Raw genomic sequence first — 13,390 nt, forward strand, 5'->3', positions numbered from 1 at the left:
GGTTTCAGATCATCTGTTCTTCATGGGACACCTTATATTACACCCTTCTACTTTGCACCACCCTCACCCCACTGGACCTACATACAAATCCATGCCACACAAGACACCAGAGATCAGCAGTGATAGCAGCATGGATTGGCTTCCTCAGCAGCAGCCTTGGGGATTTTCTGCTCCCCTCAACTGAATTTCACCCAGATGTCAAAATTCTTAGTAACAGTTCTAATTTTTATAGACTAAACTGAGAATCCAAGTTGTTCTGGAAGCAGCCTCTCTTCCCCCAGACCAACACATGCACAAACACAAAGCAGTTGACATTTTGGTGATAACTACACTTTTATTAGGTGGTGGCAAAGGTTGAGGGTCTGTACAGTGGGGAAGGGGGGGGGGAGCCTCAGCTCCACAGGCAGTGCAGGATGGGACACATTACAAAAATAGCCTACAATCCTTCTATTTTTACGCAGGGGCCAGGGGAGCCCCGGGCAGTATGAGGGGCTGGGAAGACCCTCTACCCCCATATTTACATAAAGACTTTAGTGAAATGTACAGATTTGGGGGGAACACTGACCCACACCCACCCCAAATCTATAAGGGGAAAGGAAGCAGAGTAAGTGGGTCAAAGTTTCCCTCTAAAGCTCAGAGCAATGGACATGGTCCATTCCCAAGCAATGCCACAAAATAAGTTACATCTGGAATGCAGTGAAGTAGGGAAGAATCCCAATTCATGGGGGGGGGCCACAGTTCTCCTCCTTCCCCCCCCAATACAGGGGCTCACAAATATGGCCACAGGTACCACAGGAGATGTGGTCACAGCTGTGTACTCGGTACACGGGATCTGGTGCGGCCTATAGGCCGACAGGGTCAGCCCCACGGGGGCACTGATGGAAGGGAAGGGAGTGGGAGAGGTTTAGACTGGCCCCCTTTTGGGGTAGTGCACTTGGGGGTGGGGGTGGGGGTGGGAACGGAAAGGTAGGGACCTTCTCCATATATATATTTTGTAAAAAAAAATATATATAGATATAATAATAAGTTTGTTTAAATGTTTTTGGTTCTATACAAAATGTAAAAAAAAAACAAAACACTAATGTCAGAGATAGAAAATGGAAGACTGGAGAGAGGGCAAAGAGAGGACTATGTGGGATCAGAGAGAGGAAGAGAGAGAATGAGTGAGAGAAAACATAAGGAGGAAATGGCAGTAGGGGAATGGGAAACCCAAGGGAGGGGGCTCAGGCCCAAACTCCCAGGGTCCACGGCCCCATCTAGGTCTTAGCCTGGCAGAGCCAGGGTCAGGGAGCTGTCTCAGGCCAACACTTGTCTCTTGGGGACTGGGTCAGGCCGGGGACCCAGTTGAGTCTGAGTCTGGCCCTGGCCCTGGCCCTGGCCCTGGCCCTGGGGCAGGGGGCCAGGGACAGGATGGGGTGTCAGTAGAGCCCCAGTGGCCGGGCTGGGTGTGGAGTCAGACCAGTCTGAGAGCGAGCGGGGAGAAGGGCTGGCCCACAGTTCAGGAGACTCCGGAGATGGAGTAAGGTAGGGGTGCTCACTGGGAACCCGCAGGAAATGTTTAGAGGGGCTGCCTCGAGAAGGAGGCACAGGACCAGCAGGAGGTGGGTACTCCTCAGATGTTCCACCTGGTGGGAAGTACTGGGGTGGGGGCTCCTTGGGAGAGACAGGGGTCCCAGGAACCAAGATCTGGGGGCCTGGGGCCAATGGCAGGGGCCCAGGCAATAAGAAAGAAGGACCAGGTGGGGCCAAGCTAGGGTGGGTGGTCCCTGGGGCTGGTGGGGGTAGGCGGGCCCAGTCAAAGGGCACTGCCACAGGGCTCACCAGACCTAAGTTCACCACACAGCCTCCTGAGGGCCGCCCCAGTGCACCCCTCCCTGTCCCACCCAGCTGAGCCAGTGACACTGTGGCTGCATAGGGCCCATCCAAGGGGAAGCTCCCAGGGGAAGCAGGAGTTCCCCCAAAAGGCCGTGGTGAGTCCAGAGAGTCTACAGGTGACAGTGTCACAGAGCTTTCTAGCAAGGGGCCTGGGCAGGCAAGTGTCAGCTTCTTGGTTCGACCCTTGGCCCCACCGGCCCCGGGGCCACCCTTTCCTGGGGGCCTCCGACTCTTCTTGCTGCCACTCCCTGAAGGCGTGGGTTTGAGGCCAGGCAGGAAAGTGCCTGGTGGACAGAGCAGTGGGGCAAGTCCATGGGCACCTGGAGGGCTGCGAGCAGTGTTGTGTTCCTCTAGCAGGCGTACGATGTCCTGGTGTAGCCGCTCATGGGCTACATCTCGGGGCAGCCGGTCCAGGTGATCCGTGATCTCTCGGTTGGCAAAGTGGTCTAAGAGAACCTTGGCTGCCTCATAGCTGCCCTCCCGGGCTGCAAGGAACAGGGGTGTCTCCTCCTAGAGGGGGGTAGGGCAGGAGTCATGAGGATCATAGTTGGGGGTTGGGGGGAATGGAGGGGAACCAGAACCAGAAAGAGTGAAGGATGAAGGGAAGGAAAAAAAGAGAAAGAAACAAAAAGTAGATTTATGGGAGGGGAGAGAAAAGAGATGAGGAGAGTAAGTGGTAAGAGAGAAAGCAGGCTGACTGTGGTGGGGGCAGGTCTCACCTTGCTATCCTGCATGTCCTTGTTGGCCCCATTCTTGAGTAAGGCCACTGTGGCTTCCACGTTGTTGACAGCTGCAGCCCAATGTAGGGCAGATTTACCTGAGAACACAGAATTGAAGATTAAGCCCAAAACCAGTTTAGCATGGGGCTAGTCAAGGTCTGGCCTCCAGACCTGATGTGTTTAAGGAAGGGCAAGAGTCCTGCAGAGACCTGGAGATTAGACAGATAAATAGATAGATAGATGTTAGATAGATAGATAGATAGATAGATAGATAGATAGATAGATAGATAGATAGATAGATAGATATAGATATAGATAGATAACATATATATATCGAGATAGAGATATAAATGAATCGATAGATATAAATGAATAGATAAAGATAAAGAGATCATTAGATAGAAATAAAGCAATAGAGATACAGATAGAAAGAGAGATAAGGAGATAGATAAATGGATGAATAAAGGATGGATGAATGGTTAGACACAGAGAGAGATACAGGTAGATACAAACAGAGATATCTATGTATTTACATACATGTGTTTGTAAGTATAAGAGAGGAGAGGATTGAGGGGCTCAGGATCCTGCAAGGTTCTATAAGGGGGGATAGAGAGAACCTGCTACACACCCTCCAGAATGAAGAGAACTTGGCAACACAAATAAGAATGTCTCTGGAGAGTGAGGTGTGAATGTTAAGTCATTTTTGCTGACTGTCCTTTTTCCTATGCTTATTTAAACTTTTGTTTCTTTCTGAATACCAAGTACAGAGCTCTACAGTTAAGTTCTTAATAAATATTTGTTGAGTCAGTTGTTTAAAAGTTGAGCACAGTCTATGCTTGGCGATAGATTTCTAAGGGTACCAATGCAGCTAATGGACCAAGAGTCAGTCTCAGAATCAGGAAGTCCTGGGTTCAAGTTCTGCCTCAGAGACTCGAAGCAAATCACTTAACCTCTTGGTTACCCAGGGAATTCCTTAAGACACATAGAACAAGTGTCCATATTGACTGGTAGAGGGAGCTTCTTTACTGTAAGTACTTGACATCAATAAAATCACAAACAAGTTTGGACCATAACAAAAATTCCCCTAAAAACAATTTAGTTTTCTTTTTCAAAGAGATCTTATTTTAGAGACATAGCTTAGGAAATCTAAGCTCAGAATAATATAGTAAGTTTAATATCATATTTGGGTATTTCAAAACTATAACAACAGGATTCTGGAAGCTCATCAAGGGCCCAAGTATCCATGAGCTCTCAGACACATTTGGAGAAGAAATAATAATAACGATGCTAACAGCATAGTAATTTAAAATTTACAAGCAGCAAATGTCTTCTCATTTGATCCTCCACAACAACTCTAGGGGGTAGGTGCTATTGTACTCATTTTCCAGATGAGGAAACAGGTTCAGAGAGAAGTTATGTGACTTGCCCAGAGTCACAGAGCTAGTAAATGCCTTTAGTTGGATTTGAAGTCAGATCCTCCTGATTCCAGGTTAGTCATTTTGACCACTGTGCCATGCCACTGTCTTTCAAACAAGAATGAGAACAGGTCGATAGGCCAATGAGCCGAGGGTTGAGAAAATTTTTTTAAAGTTAGGAAATCCTCAAGTATAGAAACCTGAAAATGGGAAGATTCAAATGTCTGCCTCTGGCCTTTAGAGAAAATTGATTGGCAGCTGATTGGTTCCAAGGGAAACCAATGCCTAAGATGGAGACTTCCTGAGGAAAGATCACTGGGAAAATCCAGTTATTCAAAGAAGGAAGAGGAAAAGAATAGGCTTCAAGTCAGCTAAACAGAAAGAAGGGAAACAGGCTGGGAATCAGTAAAGACTTCCCAAAGGCTAAAGTCATATATTTGGGAAGAGCAAAGTTAAGCATGCAAAGGTCATTGCAAGACAGGTTAAAAGTCATGGGAAAGATCCTTGGGACTACACGAAGAGGGATGTGAACTGAAAATACCTATGAAGTACAAGAGACAGCTTGTAAGAGACCATATCTGAACTCAGGTCATCCTGGTCCAGGGCCAGTACTCTAGCCCTGCTCCCTAAACAACTTTCTAAAATCAACTTTCTTAAAAAAAAAAAGTTTCAGAGCAGATACCTAACTGATGATATGCACTAGTAGGGAGCTTTCCTTAAACCAATGAAATTTCTTTTACCAATGAAATCATAGTTCCCCCCCCCAAAAAAAAAAACATTCATGTGAGGAAATCCTAGGACGTTGGGGAATTAATGTATGGACTCTAAAGTAGAGAATATCTGGAGAAGGATCAGTGAAAGGAGTAAAATTTTTTTATGAAGTATGCTACAGTCCACTTCCAAAGAAGGAAGAATTAGGAACATTCTGGAGATAAATCATAAATTTGCTAATAAGGAATGATACTGTAAAGATAGTGGACTCCCAGGATTTCTGTGGAGCTCCCTTTGCATAATCAGAACAGCCGGTACATTTGAGACTTTCCTCAATAATCATTTCATTCTTCAAAAGATAGAGGGAGAAACAAGGGAATCTGCTGCTATCCTGAACTCAATTCTTTTTTTTTTGCAAGGCAAATGGGGTTAAGTGGCTTGCCCAAGGCCACACAGCTAGGTAATTATTAAGTGTCTGAGACCAGATTTGAACCCAGGTACTCCTGACTCCAAGGCCAGTGCTTTATCCACTACACCACCTAGCAACCCCTCCTGAACTCAATTCTAAAGGAATCTAAAGGAACTGCCTTCTTAAGTAGAGATAGATGATGGGAATCTTGGAGACAAGTCACCACAAGTCATCATTTTATATAGTACCAGCTTATACCTCCTTAAAAAGGAGGGTGGTTCTTTTCAAATGGAAACACCTATCCTGAGATTTCAATGGGTTCAAAGAAAGGATAAGAAGTGGCACCCATTTGGTTTTGGACTTTGTCTCTCTCTCATCCAACAATAGGGTCTGGAATATAATCAGTGCTAACTGCTTGCTAAATGGATGAATGGATGACTCCAATGGCTTACTTTTCTAAGGTGAAGTTATTTCCTAAGAGGGATGAGCAGTCCTAAGAATGAGATTTTTGAAAGCACAAACAAAAATGATTGAGATGAGGAAGAAAGGGAGGAGCCCTTGAGGCTAATATGACTGCACGGGAGATATGCCTTAGACATGTCGACTTCAGAAAAGCCTTGCCAACCCTGAGAATATATGCTAGGATGGTGAGGGACTCCAAGAACCAATGGAAGCACCTGAGGAAAAGAAAGACTTAAGGGATGAGGAGAGATGTCAGTTGTCCACAAATATTTGAAGGTCTATCATGAAGAAGAGGAACAAATCTGGTTCTGCTTGATTCCTGGGGCAGAATGTGAAGTAATAGAAGGAAGGTACAGGGAAGCATATTATGGTTTGATATAAGGAAAAATTTCCCAACAAGTTCAATTAACCTCAAATAGGAAGGGTTGCCCTTTTGGGCAGCTGGTCCCTCTAAGGCTGGGGTGGGTTTTTTCCTGCCAAGAGGATATTTATAACATTCGTGGGCTACATTTGTTCAAACATTTAATTAATTCACCCCTAAAAAGCTACTAGATTTATGGAATTTTGAGTCCTACCTACAATTGTCTTGGCAGTGATAGACCATATGCACATGAATGCAGAACTATAGTGTCAAACTCAAATAGCAATGGGATCACTAAACCTTGGCACAAGGATCCCTGTTGGTCCCATAATGACTTAGTTTTTAAATGTAATGTTATCTGTGTTTCATTGTATTTTTTTAATTTTGTTATAAATTTCCCAATGATATTTTAATCTTTTTCTGGTCTCACTCTGGATTACTCTGGGTCATAGGCAGCCCATGACTGTGTATCTGACAGCTCTGTTTTAGAATGACAGGACTTGGACAACAGATAACTAGGAAGATAAATGAATAGGCAGAGAAATAGAAAGATAAGAGAAATATATTGATACAGACAAATGTTTACATAGATAATAGGTAAAGATAGGTAAAAAGATAGCTATAGATAAATATAGATAGATATTTAGATAGATAATAGGCAGGCAGAGATAGATGGAGAGATATAAAGATAGATTAGATAGAGATAGATAGACAGACAGACAGACAGATGTTTAGCTTTTTAGCTTGAGATCCCCAGAGACAATAAGTGGAAAGATGAGAGGATTTGGAATCAAAGTGAGTTGGGTAAGTCATGTAACTTCTAATGGTCTAAATTCTCTCATCTGAAAAATGAAGGGAATGATGATATTTGTCCTTCATTCTCAAAGAAGACCATGAAATCAGGGAGGTGATGCCATGACAACCACATGAAATGGATTTGAATTGGGGGGGGGGGGGCTGTGCTAAGTCACCGACCTCACTTTTTCCTCCAGAGCCATCTGGGTCCAGTGGTCAGATATGGATCAGGATGACTAGAGGTGGCCCTGGATGCGGGTGACTGCCCAAGGTCACACAGCTAGTGAGTGTCAAGTGTCTGAGGCCAGATTTGAACTCCTGTCCTCCTGACTCCAAGGCCAGTGCTCTGTGCACTGTGCCACCTAGCTGCTCCTTTAATGAGGATCCACTGGAAGGCAAAGTCTGGTGGCAGCAGCCCGGTAATTCCAGTTCTAATAGGCCATATTAAAGTTGCTACAGTTAACAAGCTCATAGTTGGAGCTTGGGATGGAGCTGGCCTTAATGAAGGGAATGAGCTAGCGAATTAGATGACCTCTAAGAACTCTTTGGATTCTTATGTATGGACCTATGATTATTTCAGAGACCCTCAAGGCACATCTCACATTTACTTCCTTTTCTCAAACCCTCCCCCACCCCATACCACTACCACAATCACCTCCTATTGTCTTCCCCCAGGGGCCCAGCAATACCCAGTTCATCCACAGCATTGACATCAGCGTGACAGGCAATGAGCTCCTCAACCATGCCCTCGACAGCCAGTCGGGCAGCCAGGATCAGTGCTGTTGAGCCATCTGCCATACGGGCATCCAGGTCCGTGGAACGGTTTCGGATTAGGATCTGGAACACCAGATGGTTCAGAGGTTCAGAGTCTAGTCCAAGGTAATTCCCAGGATACCTAGATCCTTGTCCCTTTGGAATATCCTTTATTCCTCTGAGGGCACACCAAGGATGCCATCCCCTACTGGGTACCCAAGTATGCCCCCACTCTGAGGTCCCAGCCCACCTGGAAGACACCCTGGGCATCAGCAGTCACTGCTGTGTGCAGGGGGGTACGGCCTGTGTGGTCCTGGGCATTGGTGTCAGCACCAGCATCCAGCAGGCGTTTGGCAGCATCAGCACGGGCGTAACGAGCAGCCAGATGCAGGGCAGTTTCTCCAGTCCTATCTGTCTGAGCACCAAGTTGAGCCCCCTGGCAGATCAGATCTGAGATGATGTTGGCTGGAGTATCTTCAGCCTCCTCGGCATCTACCAGCACTGGCTCAAGTGCTCCCCCACAGAATGAGGCCAACATCAGAGGTGTAAAGCCATCTATGGGAAAGAGGGGACCCTGAGCCAGGAATCAGGATCATGGTCCCTGGGATGACCATACAACCAACTCCCTTCTTTCCCCAATACAAGTACAGAAAAATCCTGGTCCCTGGAACCTGATAGTCCATACTCAACTCCTTCTCACTGTCAAAACACACACACACATACACCCCCAACTCCTTTCACTATGAACAGACACCAGGAGTCTGGTTCTACCAGAAAACCTTCCCAGATTCTTTTACTCCCTCTCAAACATTATTTAGGAAGTGTACTAGGAAGACGCAAGGCAACCTCCTTCCCTCATACTTGAGTTTAGCAGACTTCACTTGGATATGTGTCAGCTGCACAAGGATAAACTCCACCTCTCCTTTCCCCAAAGACCCTCACTACACCCAGAGACCCATCCACGGGAAGGCTCAGGATGGGAGAAGTTTGGGAGGAGGATTTGATCGGGAAGGCAATGACAAGAGAGGGATGTGATGCCAACCTGGACCTCGCACATTGACATCCATGCCATCAGCATCAAGGTCACCCTGGGGTGGGGTTAGGGCCATGGCTGGGGGCACACGGATGTCAGCTGCAACGAGATGGTGCTGAGTCCATTGGCGGCAGTCCACAGGGTCCTCAGCCCCAGTCCCAGGCTCCTCCACCTGTAAAGAAAGAGGTGGAGCTGGTAAGGAGCACTGCCTATTTCATTATACATATTTACAAATATGACTATGAAAAAGGGCCCAGGGCTTTCAGCACGATAATGACCAAAACAAGTCAGGATATAAACAAGGTGAAGAATCCCTGCCCTCCAAGAAAACAAAGAGCCAGGGTCTAAAGGAGAGTACCAATATGGTCATGAGGGGCCTGCCAGCTCTAGAATCCCAAATGGAATCATTTTCCAAGGTGAGATCAAGAATAGCCATCACAGGAGGCTGCTAGATGATGTTTTGTCCTTTGTTTTCAAAGACCATGTCATCAGGGAGGTGATGCCATGATAAGCACTTGAACTGGATTTGAGTGAGGGGAGACCATGCTAAATCACCAGTCTCACTTTCTCCTCCAGAGTCATCTGGTCCAGTGGCCAGATGTGAATCAGGACAATTGGAGGTAGCCCTGAATGGGAGACAATCAAGGTTAAGTGACTTGTCCAAGGTCACACAGCTAGTAAGTGTCTGAATTCAAACTCCAGTCCTCTTGACTCCAAGATCAGTACTCTATCTACTGTGCCACCAGATGGTTCAGGGGAAAGAGTGCAAGCATTAGAGTTAGGAAGGCCTTACTTTCACCTCTCTCAACCTTTCTCCAGAGATAAAATGAGAATGACAATAATAGCACCTTCCTCCCAGGGTTGGTATAAGGATCAAATGAGATTTCATATAGAAAGAGCTTTTAAAACCCTAAAATGCTATGCAACTATGGACTTTTAAGTAAAAGGTGAACCTTTACAAGAATCCTAACAAGATCAGAGATTTAGAGTTAGGACTTTCTCAAAGAAGAGGAAACTGAGGCACAGAGAAGGTATGCAAGATGGAAATAGTAGAATCTGGATTCAAACCCAGGTCCTCTGACTCAAAATTCCTCCTATCTTCATTGCTCAAAGAGAGCAAATGACTTGCCCAGAGTCACACAACTGGGACATTTCTGAGAAGAATTTGAAGCTGGGTCTTTCTAACTTCTAGCCCAGCATTATGTTACTTGATGTCCAGACTCTCCTCTCTTCTCTCTCTGTCTCTCTGTCTCTCTGTCTCTCTGTCTCTCTGTCTCTCTGTCTATCTCTCTCTCTCTCTCTCTCTCTCTGTGGGTAGGTAATCAGAAAATGCTGATCAGGCTGTATGTATGCTCTTGGAAGTAAAAGTACAAGGGATGAATCGTTTCAAGGTCTGGGTTCCATTTCAAAGAACCATGGAATTTCCCCAGGAAGAAAACACCTAGATCTAATCTGATGCCTACAAACCAGGTAGCCTGTTTCTAACATTTCCCTCCAAGAGATCATCATCCAGTCTATGCTGGGGATGGGGAACCCACTATTTCCCAGGGGAAAGCATTCATTATTAAGAAGATCTGCCTTCCTTTTCAGGGAAGAGACAAGACCCAACCTCTTCCCCACTGTTCTTCCCTAAGTTGGTCTCACACAAAGTAGAACCTGGACTTAGATGTCAGCTGAGAGCAATGGGGAGGCAAGACACGGAATCTTCAACCGCCATGAACTGACAGGATTCAAATGAATCATAACTTGGGCGTGCCAGCAAGGGGCAGGGCCCATGCTCAGACCAAAAGAAAACCAGATTGTGGCAAGAATCAGGTTTCCTGAGGTTGAAAACCTAAGGAAAGACCAAGGATGAGGAAGGAGGAAACCAGGGTAATCTAAAGCCAGAGAGGTTGTGGGGCCCAAAGAGGTATTCTCTTTTCTCTTCCAGGAGTTAAAGAAGTCCCCAAGGTAAATGAAGACTTAAAACAAGAGGAAGGAAAACTTGGGATCTAAGTAATTCAAGTCCTGCCAGGAGCTACTCCCAGGAATCACTGGAGGTGAACCAAGTAACAATAAAGAGGACACTAATAGGGACAGAGCCATGTCTATCCCTAGCTACCAGCCTAGGTCAACGACTCACCTCAAAGAGCCAGAAATATTCCCCAAGGGTGTAGCCAGTCCTCATAGAATTCACTCAAGTGTCCCACAACATCCTTAGAGATAACAAGCCCTTGGGACTCTCTCCCTTTGTGTGTCCCCTATTCCCCTAGAGAGAAGAGGCAGTTCTCTCCTTATAAAGCTGATCGTTTTGCAGACTTCTATTTAAAGTGATTTTTATATAATGTGAATTTGCCCATGGACCTGGGGAAAGAAGGGAAGGAAGGGGGCTTCAAGGCCTATGGAAGGAGGGGTCTAGTAAATGGTTCAATGTCAGGGCTGGGGACAGAGAAGCAAGAAAAACAAGAGGAACACTCAAGGACCAGAGCCAGGCCTGAACCAAGAGGAAGAACACATGGGGGAAGGGGAAGGGAGCAAGCATATAAGACCATACAAGGACAAAGACAGGGAAGGGTGGCCAATATGTGGGAGAAGGGGACAAACACAACAGGGAACAAACATGTGGGTGGGCAGAGAAAGTCAAAGGTCTCCTCTCTTGGCGCAGAGGTCTCAAGCCAAACCCCAAAGTCTCTCCATATATCCATTCTTCTATTTTTACTTGGAGAAGTTTTTGTTTTTGTTTTTTAAGGCGGGGTTGGTAGGAGCGGAGTTGAAGAGCACCAAACCAAGGGGCTGGAGAAGACAGAGAGCATACTCTATGCAAAGTTAATAAACTCCTTTTTTTTTGAATGCAGATTTCTCTTAAAATTCTTTATCTAAAGTTGAATTTGCATAATGCAAATTCACATAAAGTTAGAACTGACTGTATAAGTAATGAGAAAAGTTTGGACAAGCTGTATACTTTGGAGATAACAAGGTAAAGTATGAATCATTAGAGAAGTCGGGACTTTTGTAAGATTAGGGAAGGCGTGGGGAATTTGCAAAAGAGGAGACATGACTGTGGTCTTGAAGAATGGAATGAGGGGAAAAGATGGGGGGGTGAGACTGGGAAAGGATCAGCACCTTCAGTCTCTTGGCCTCAGGGCATTCTGTGTCCATCCAGTCTTCTGCCGACTCTCCCATTAGGCTCTCTCCTTTAGTCATGTTCCTACAGAAGGCAAGTCATCCAGTCAAGAGGGTCCATGAGGAAAGGCACTGGGGGCCCCAAGGAAAATGAAGCATACTGGGTAGAGGCCAGGACACCCACACTGAGAGAAGATGATGTTTTTGGATCAGATCAGAGGATGGGACTTGGAAACGAGAAGATTGAGGTGCTCAAGCTGTCATGGAGGAGAGAAATGAGTCTCAAGAGAAGGGTTTGGAGGTCATTGAGATCACAGTAGATGAGGAAGAAGATGAAGGGAAGACAGAGGCAGCATAAAGGGTGGAACTGGGAACAATGGGACACTGGAGTGGTCAGAGGGGCAGCCAAGGTTCTCACTTCATTCCCAGGGCATCCTGGCCTACAGGCTCCCGTCGACCCTTGTTGGCCCCGGCTGAATCCTTGTTGAGTGAGAAGCCCTCGGGGAACCACAGGGTGCTGTGCTCACGCTTCCTTCGGGCAACAAGGACACCCAGGCCCAAGGTGACAAGAATGACGGCTCCGACTACAAGCAGTGGGAGCAGCCGCAAGCTGGGCTCAGGGGGTTCCAGGGGCTCTCCTAGAAAAGGGAAAACTCTCAGATCAGATGCCTCTCCTCCTGGCTCCCCACCCAGGTCCCTGCTGACCTGCCCTCTCTCTCCTTGTCACCACCCCACCATGCCTCACCCCGCACAGCCCGAAGAGGGTAGGGAAAGTCCAGTCGCTCCACAGCAGATAGTGCCCCCAGATAGTCAGCAGCACTTTGGGCATCCGGGAAGCAGTGGTTACTCTCTGGGGTCTGGAGGCACAGGCGGTTATCAATTTCCAACATCACCATTGAGCTGAGAACAGAGAAGAGGGAGAGCAGTGAGAGGGGAGAGAAGAGGAAGAGGACACTGAGGAAGGGAAAGGGTAGAGTAGGAAACAGAATGGAGAAGAAAGGGAAAGATAAAGCTGTATGCCAGAGGGGAAAGTGAAGGGCACAGTGAAGTGGGGAGAAAAGGAGAGGACAAGTGGGAAGATGGGCAGAGTACATACAGGAGGAGATGATGGGAGGAGAGGGGAAGGAGGGAAGAAACAGGGAAGTGGGTAGAGCACAGATGTAGAGTGGGGGAATGATAGGGCCAAAGAGGAAAGGGGAAGGGCAGGAGAGCTTACAGAATCAATTTTGGAAGAGAAGGCCAACATTTAGTTGATCAGGAATTTCTTCTTCAATATCCTCAAATGGTCATTTACTTCTAATCTGAAGCTCCCAAGTGCCAGGGAAGAAGTGCCCTCTCCCAAGGTTCCCATTGCACTCTGTGAGAATTCTAATTCCAAGCATCAAAGGAAGTTAAGCTTAAAGATTGTCTAGCCCAAGTGTTTTATTTCACAGAAAAACCCAAGGCACAGAGAAGGGAAGTAGATACTGCTCAAGTTCTTAAGGAGCAATACCAGGAATTGGACCTAGGTTCCCTGATTCCAAATAAAAACTCTTCCCACTGAGCCTAATCCTTCTTTTTCCACCTAACAGCCTTTCAAACCCTTGAAGACTGCTGTCAAGTTTTCCCTGAGTCTTTTCTTCTCCAGGCTAAATAGCTCCAATTCCTCTAACCAAGAATATGGCATCCTGACTGCCTTTCTCTGGATGCTTGCCACTAATCATTAGGTCCTACAAGGGTGGAAAAGTACTTTACATCCAAGATCTCATTTGATCC

The 13,390-nt window shown here is 46.4% G+C and overlaps 1 protein-coding gene across 1 annotated transcript in view; it reads right to left on the reverse strand.

Annotated features, from left to right (window-relative positions):
• Window positions 1-308: 308 nt before the first annotated feature.
• NOTCH3 (notch receptor 3) overlaps window positions 309-13,390 on the reverse strand; it is a 33,289-nt gene continuing 20,207 nt past the window's right edge. The window contains exons 25-32 of the mRNA XM_074204285.1: window positions 12,381-12,535; window positions 12,054-12,273; window positions 11,636-11,720; window positions 8,543-8,705; window positions 7,751-8,055; window positions 7,437-7,584; window positions 2,595-2,692; window positions 309-2,385 (exon numbers count right to left, since the gene is read on the reverse strand). Of these exons, the coding sequence (XP_074060386.1) occupies window positions 1,297-2,385; window positions 2,595-2,692; window positions 7,437-7,584; window positions 7,751-8,055; window positions 8,543-8,705; window positions 11,636-11,720; window positions 12,054-12,273; window positions 12,381-12,535 (2,263 nt within the window). The 3' untranslated portion in view covers window positions 309-1,296. The remainder of the gene's footprint in view (window positions 2,386-2,594; window positions 2,693-7,436; window positions 7,585-7,750; window positions 8,056-8,542; window positions 8,706-11,635; window positions 11,721-12,053; window positions 12,274-12,380; window positions 12,536-13,390) is intronic.

The sequence above is a fragment of the Macrotis lagotis genome, chromosome X (genome assembly GCF_037893015.1).
Source record: "Macrotis lagotis isolate mMagLag1 chromosome X, bilby.v1.9.chrom.fasta, whole genome shotgun sequence".
Taxonomy (NCBI): Eukaryota; Metazoa; Chordata; class Mammalia; order Peramelemorphia; family Peramelidae; genus Macrotis; species Macrotis lagotis.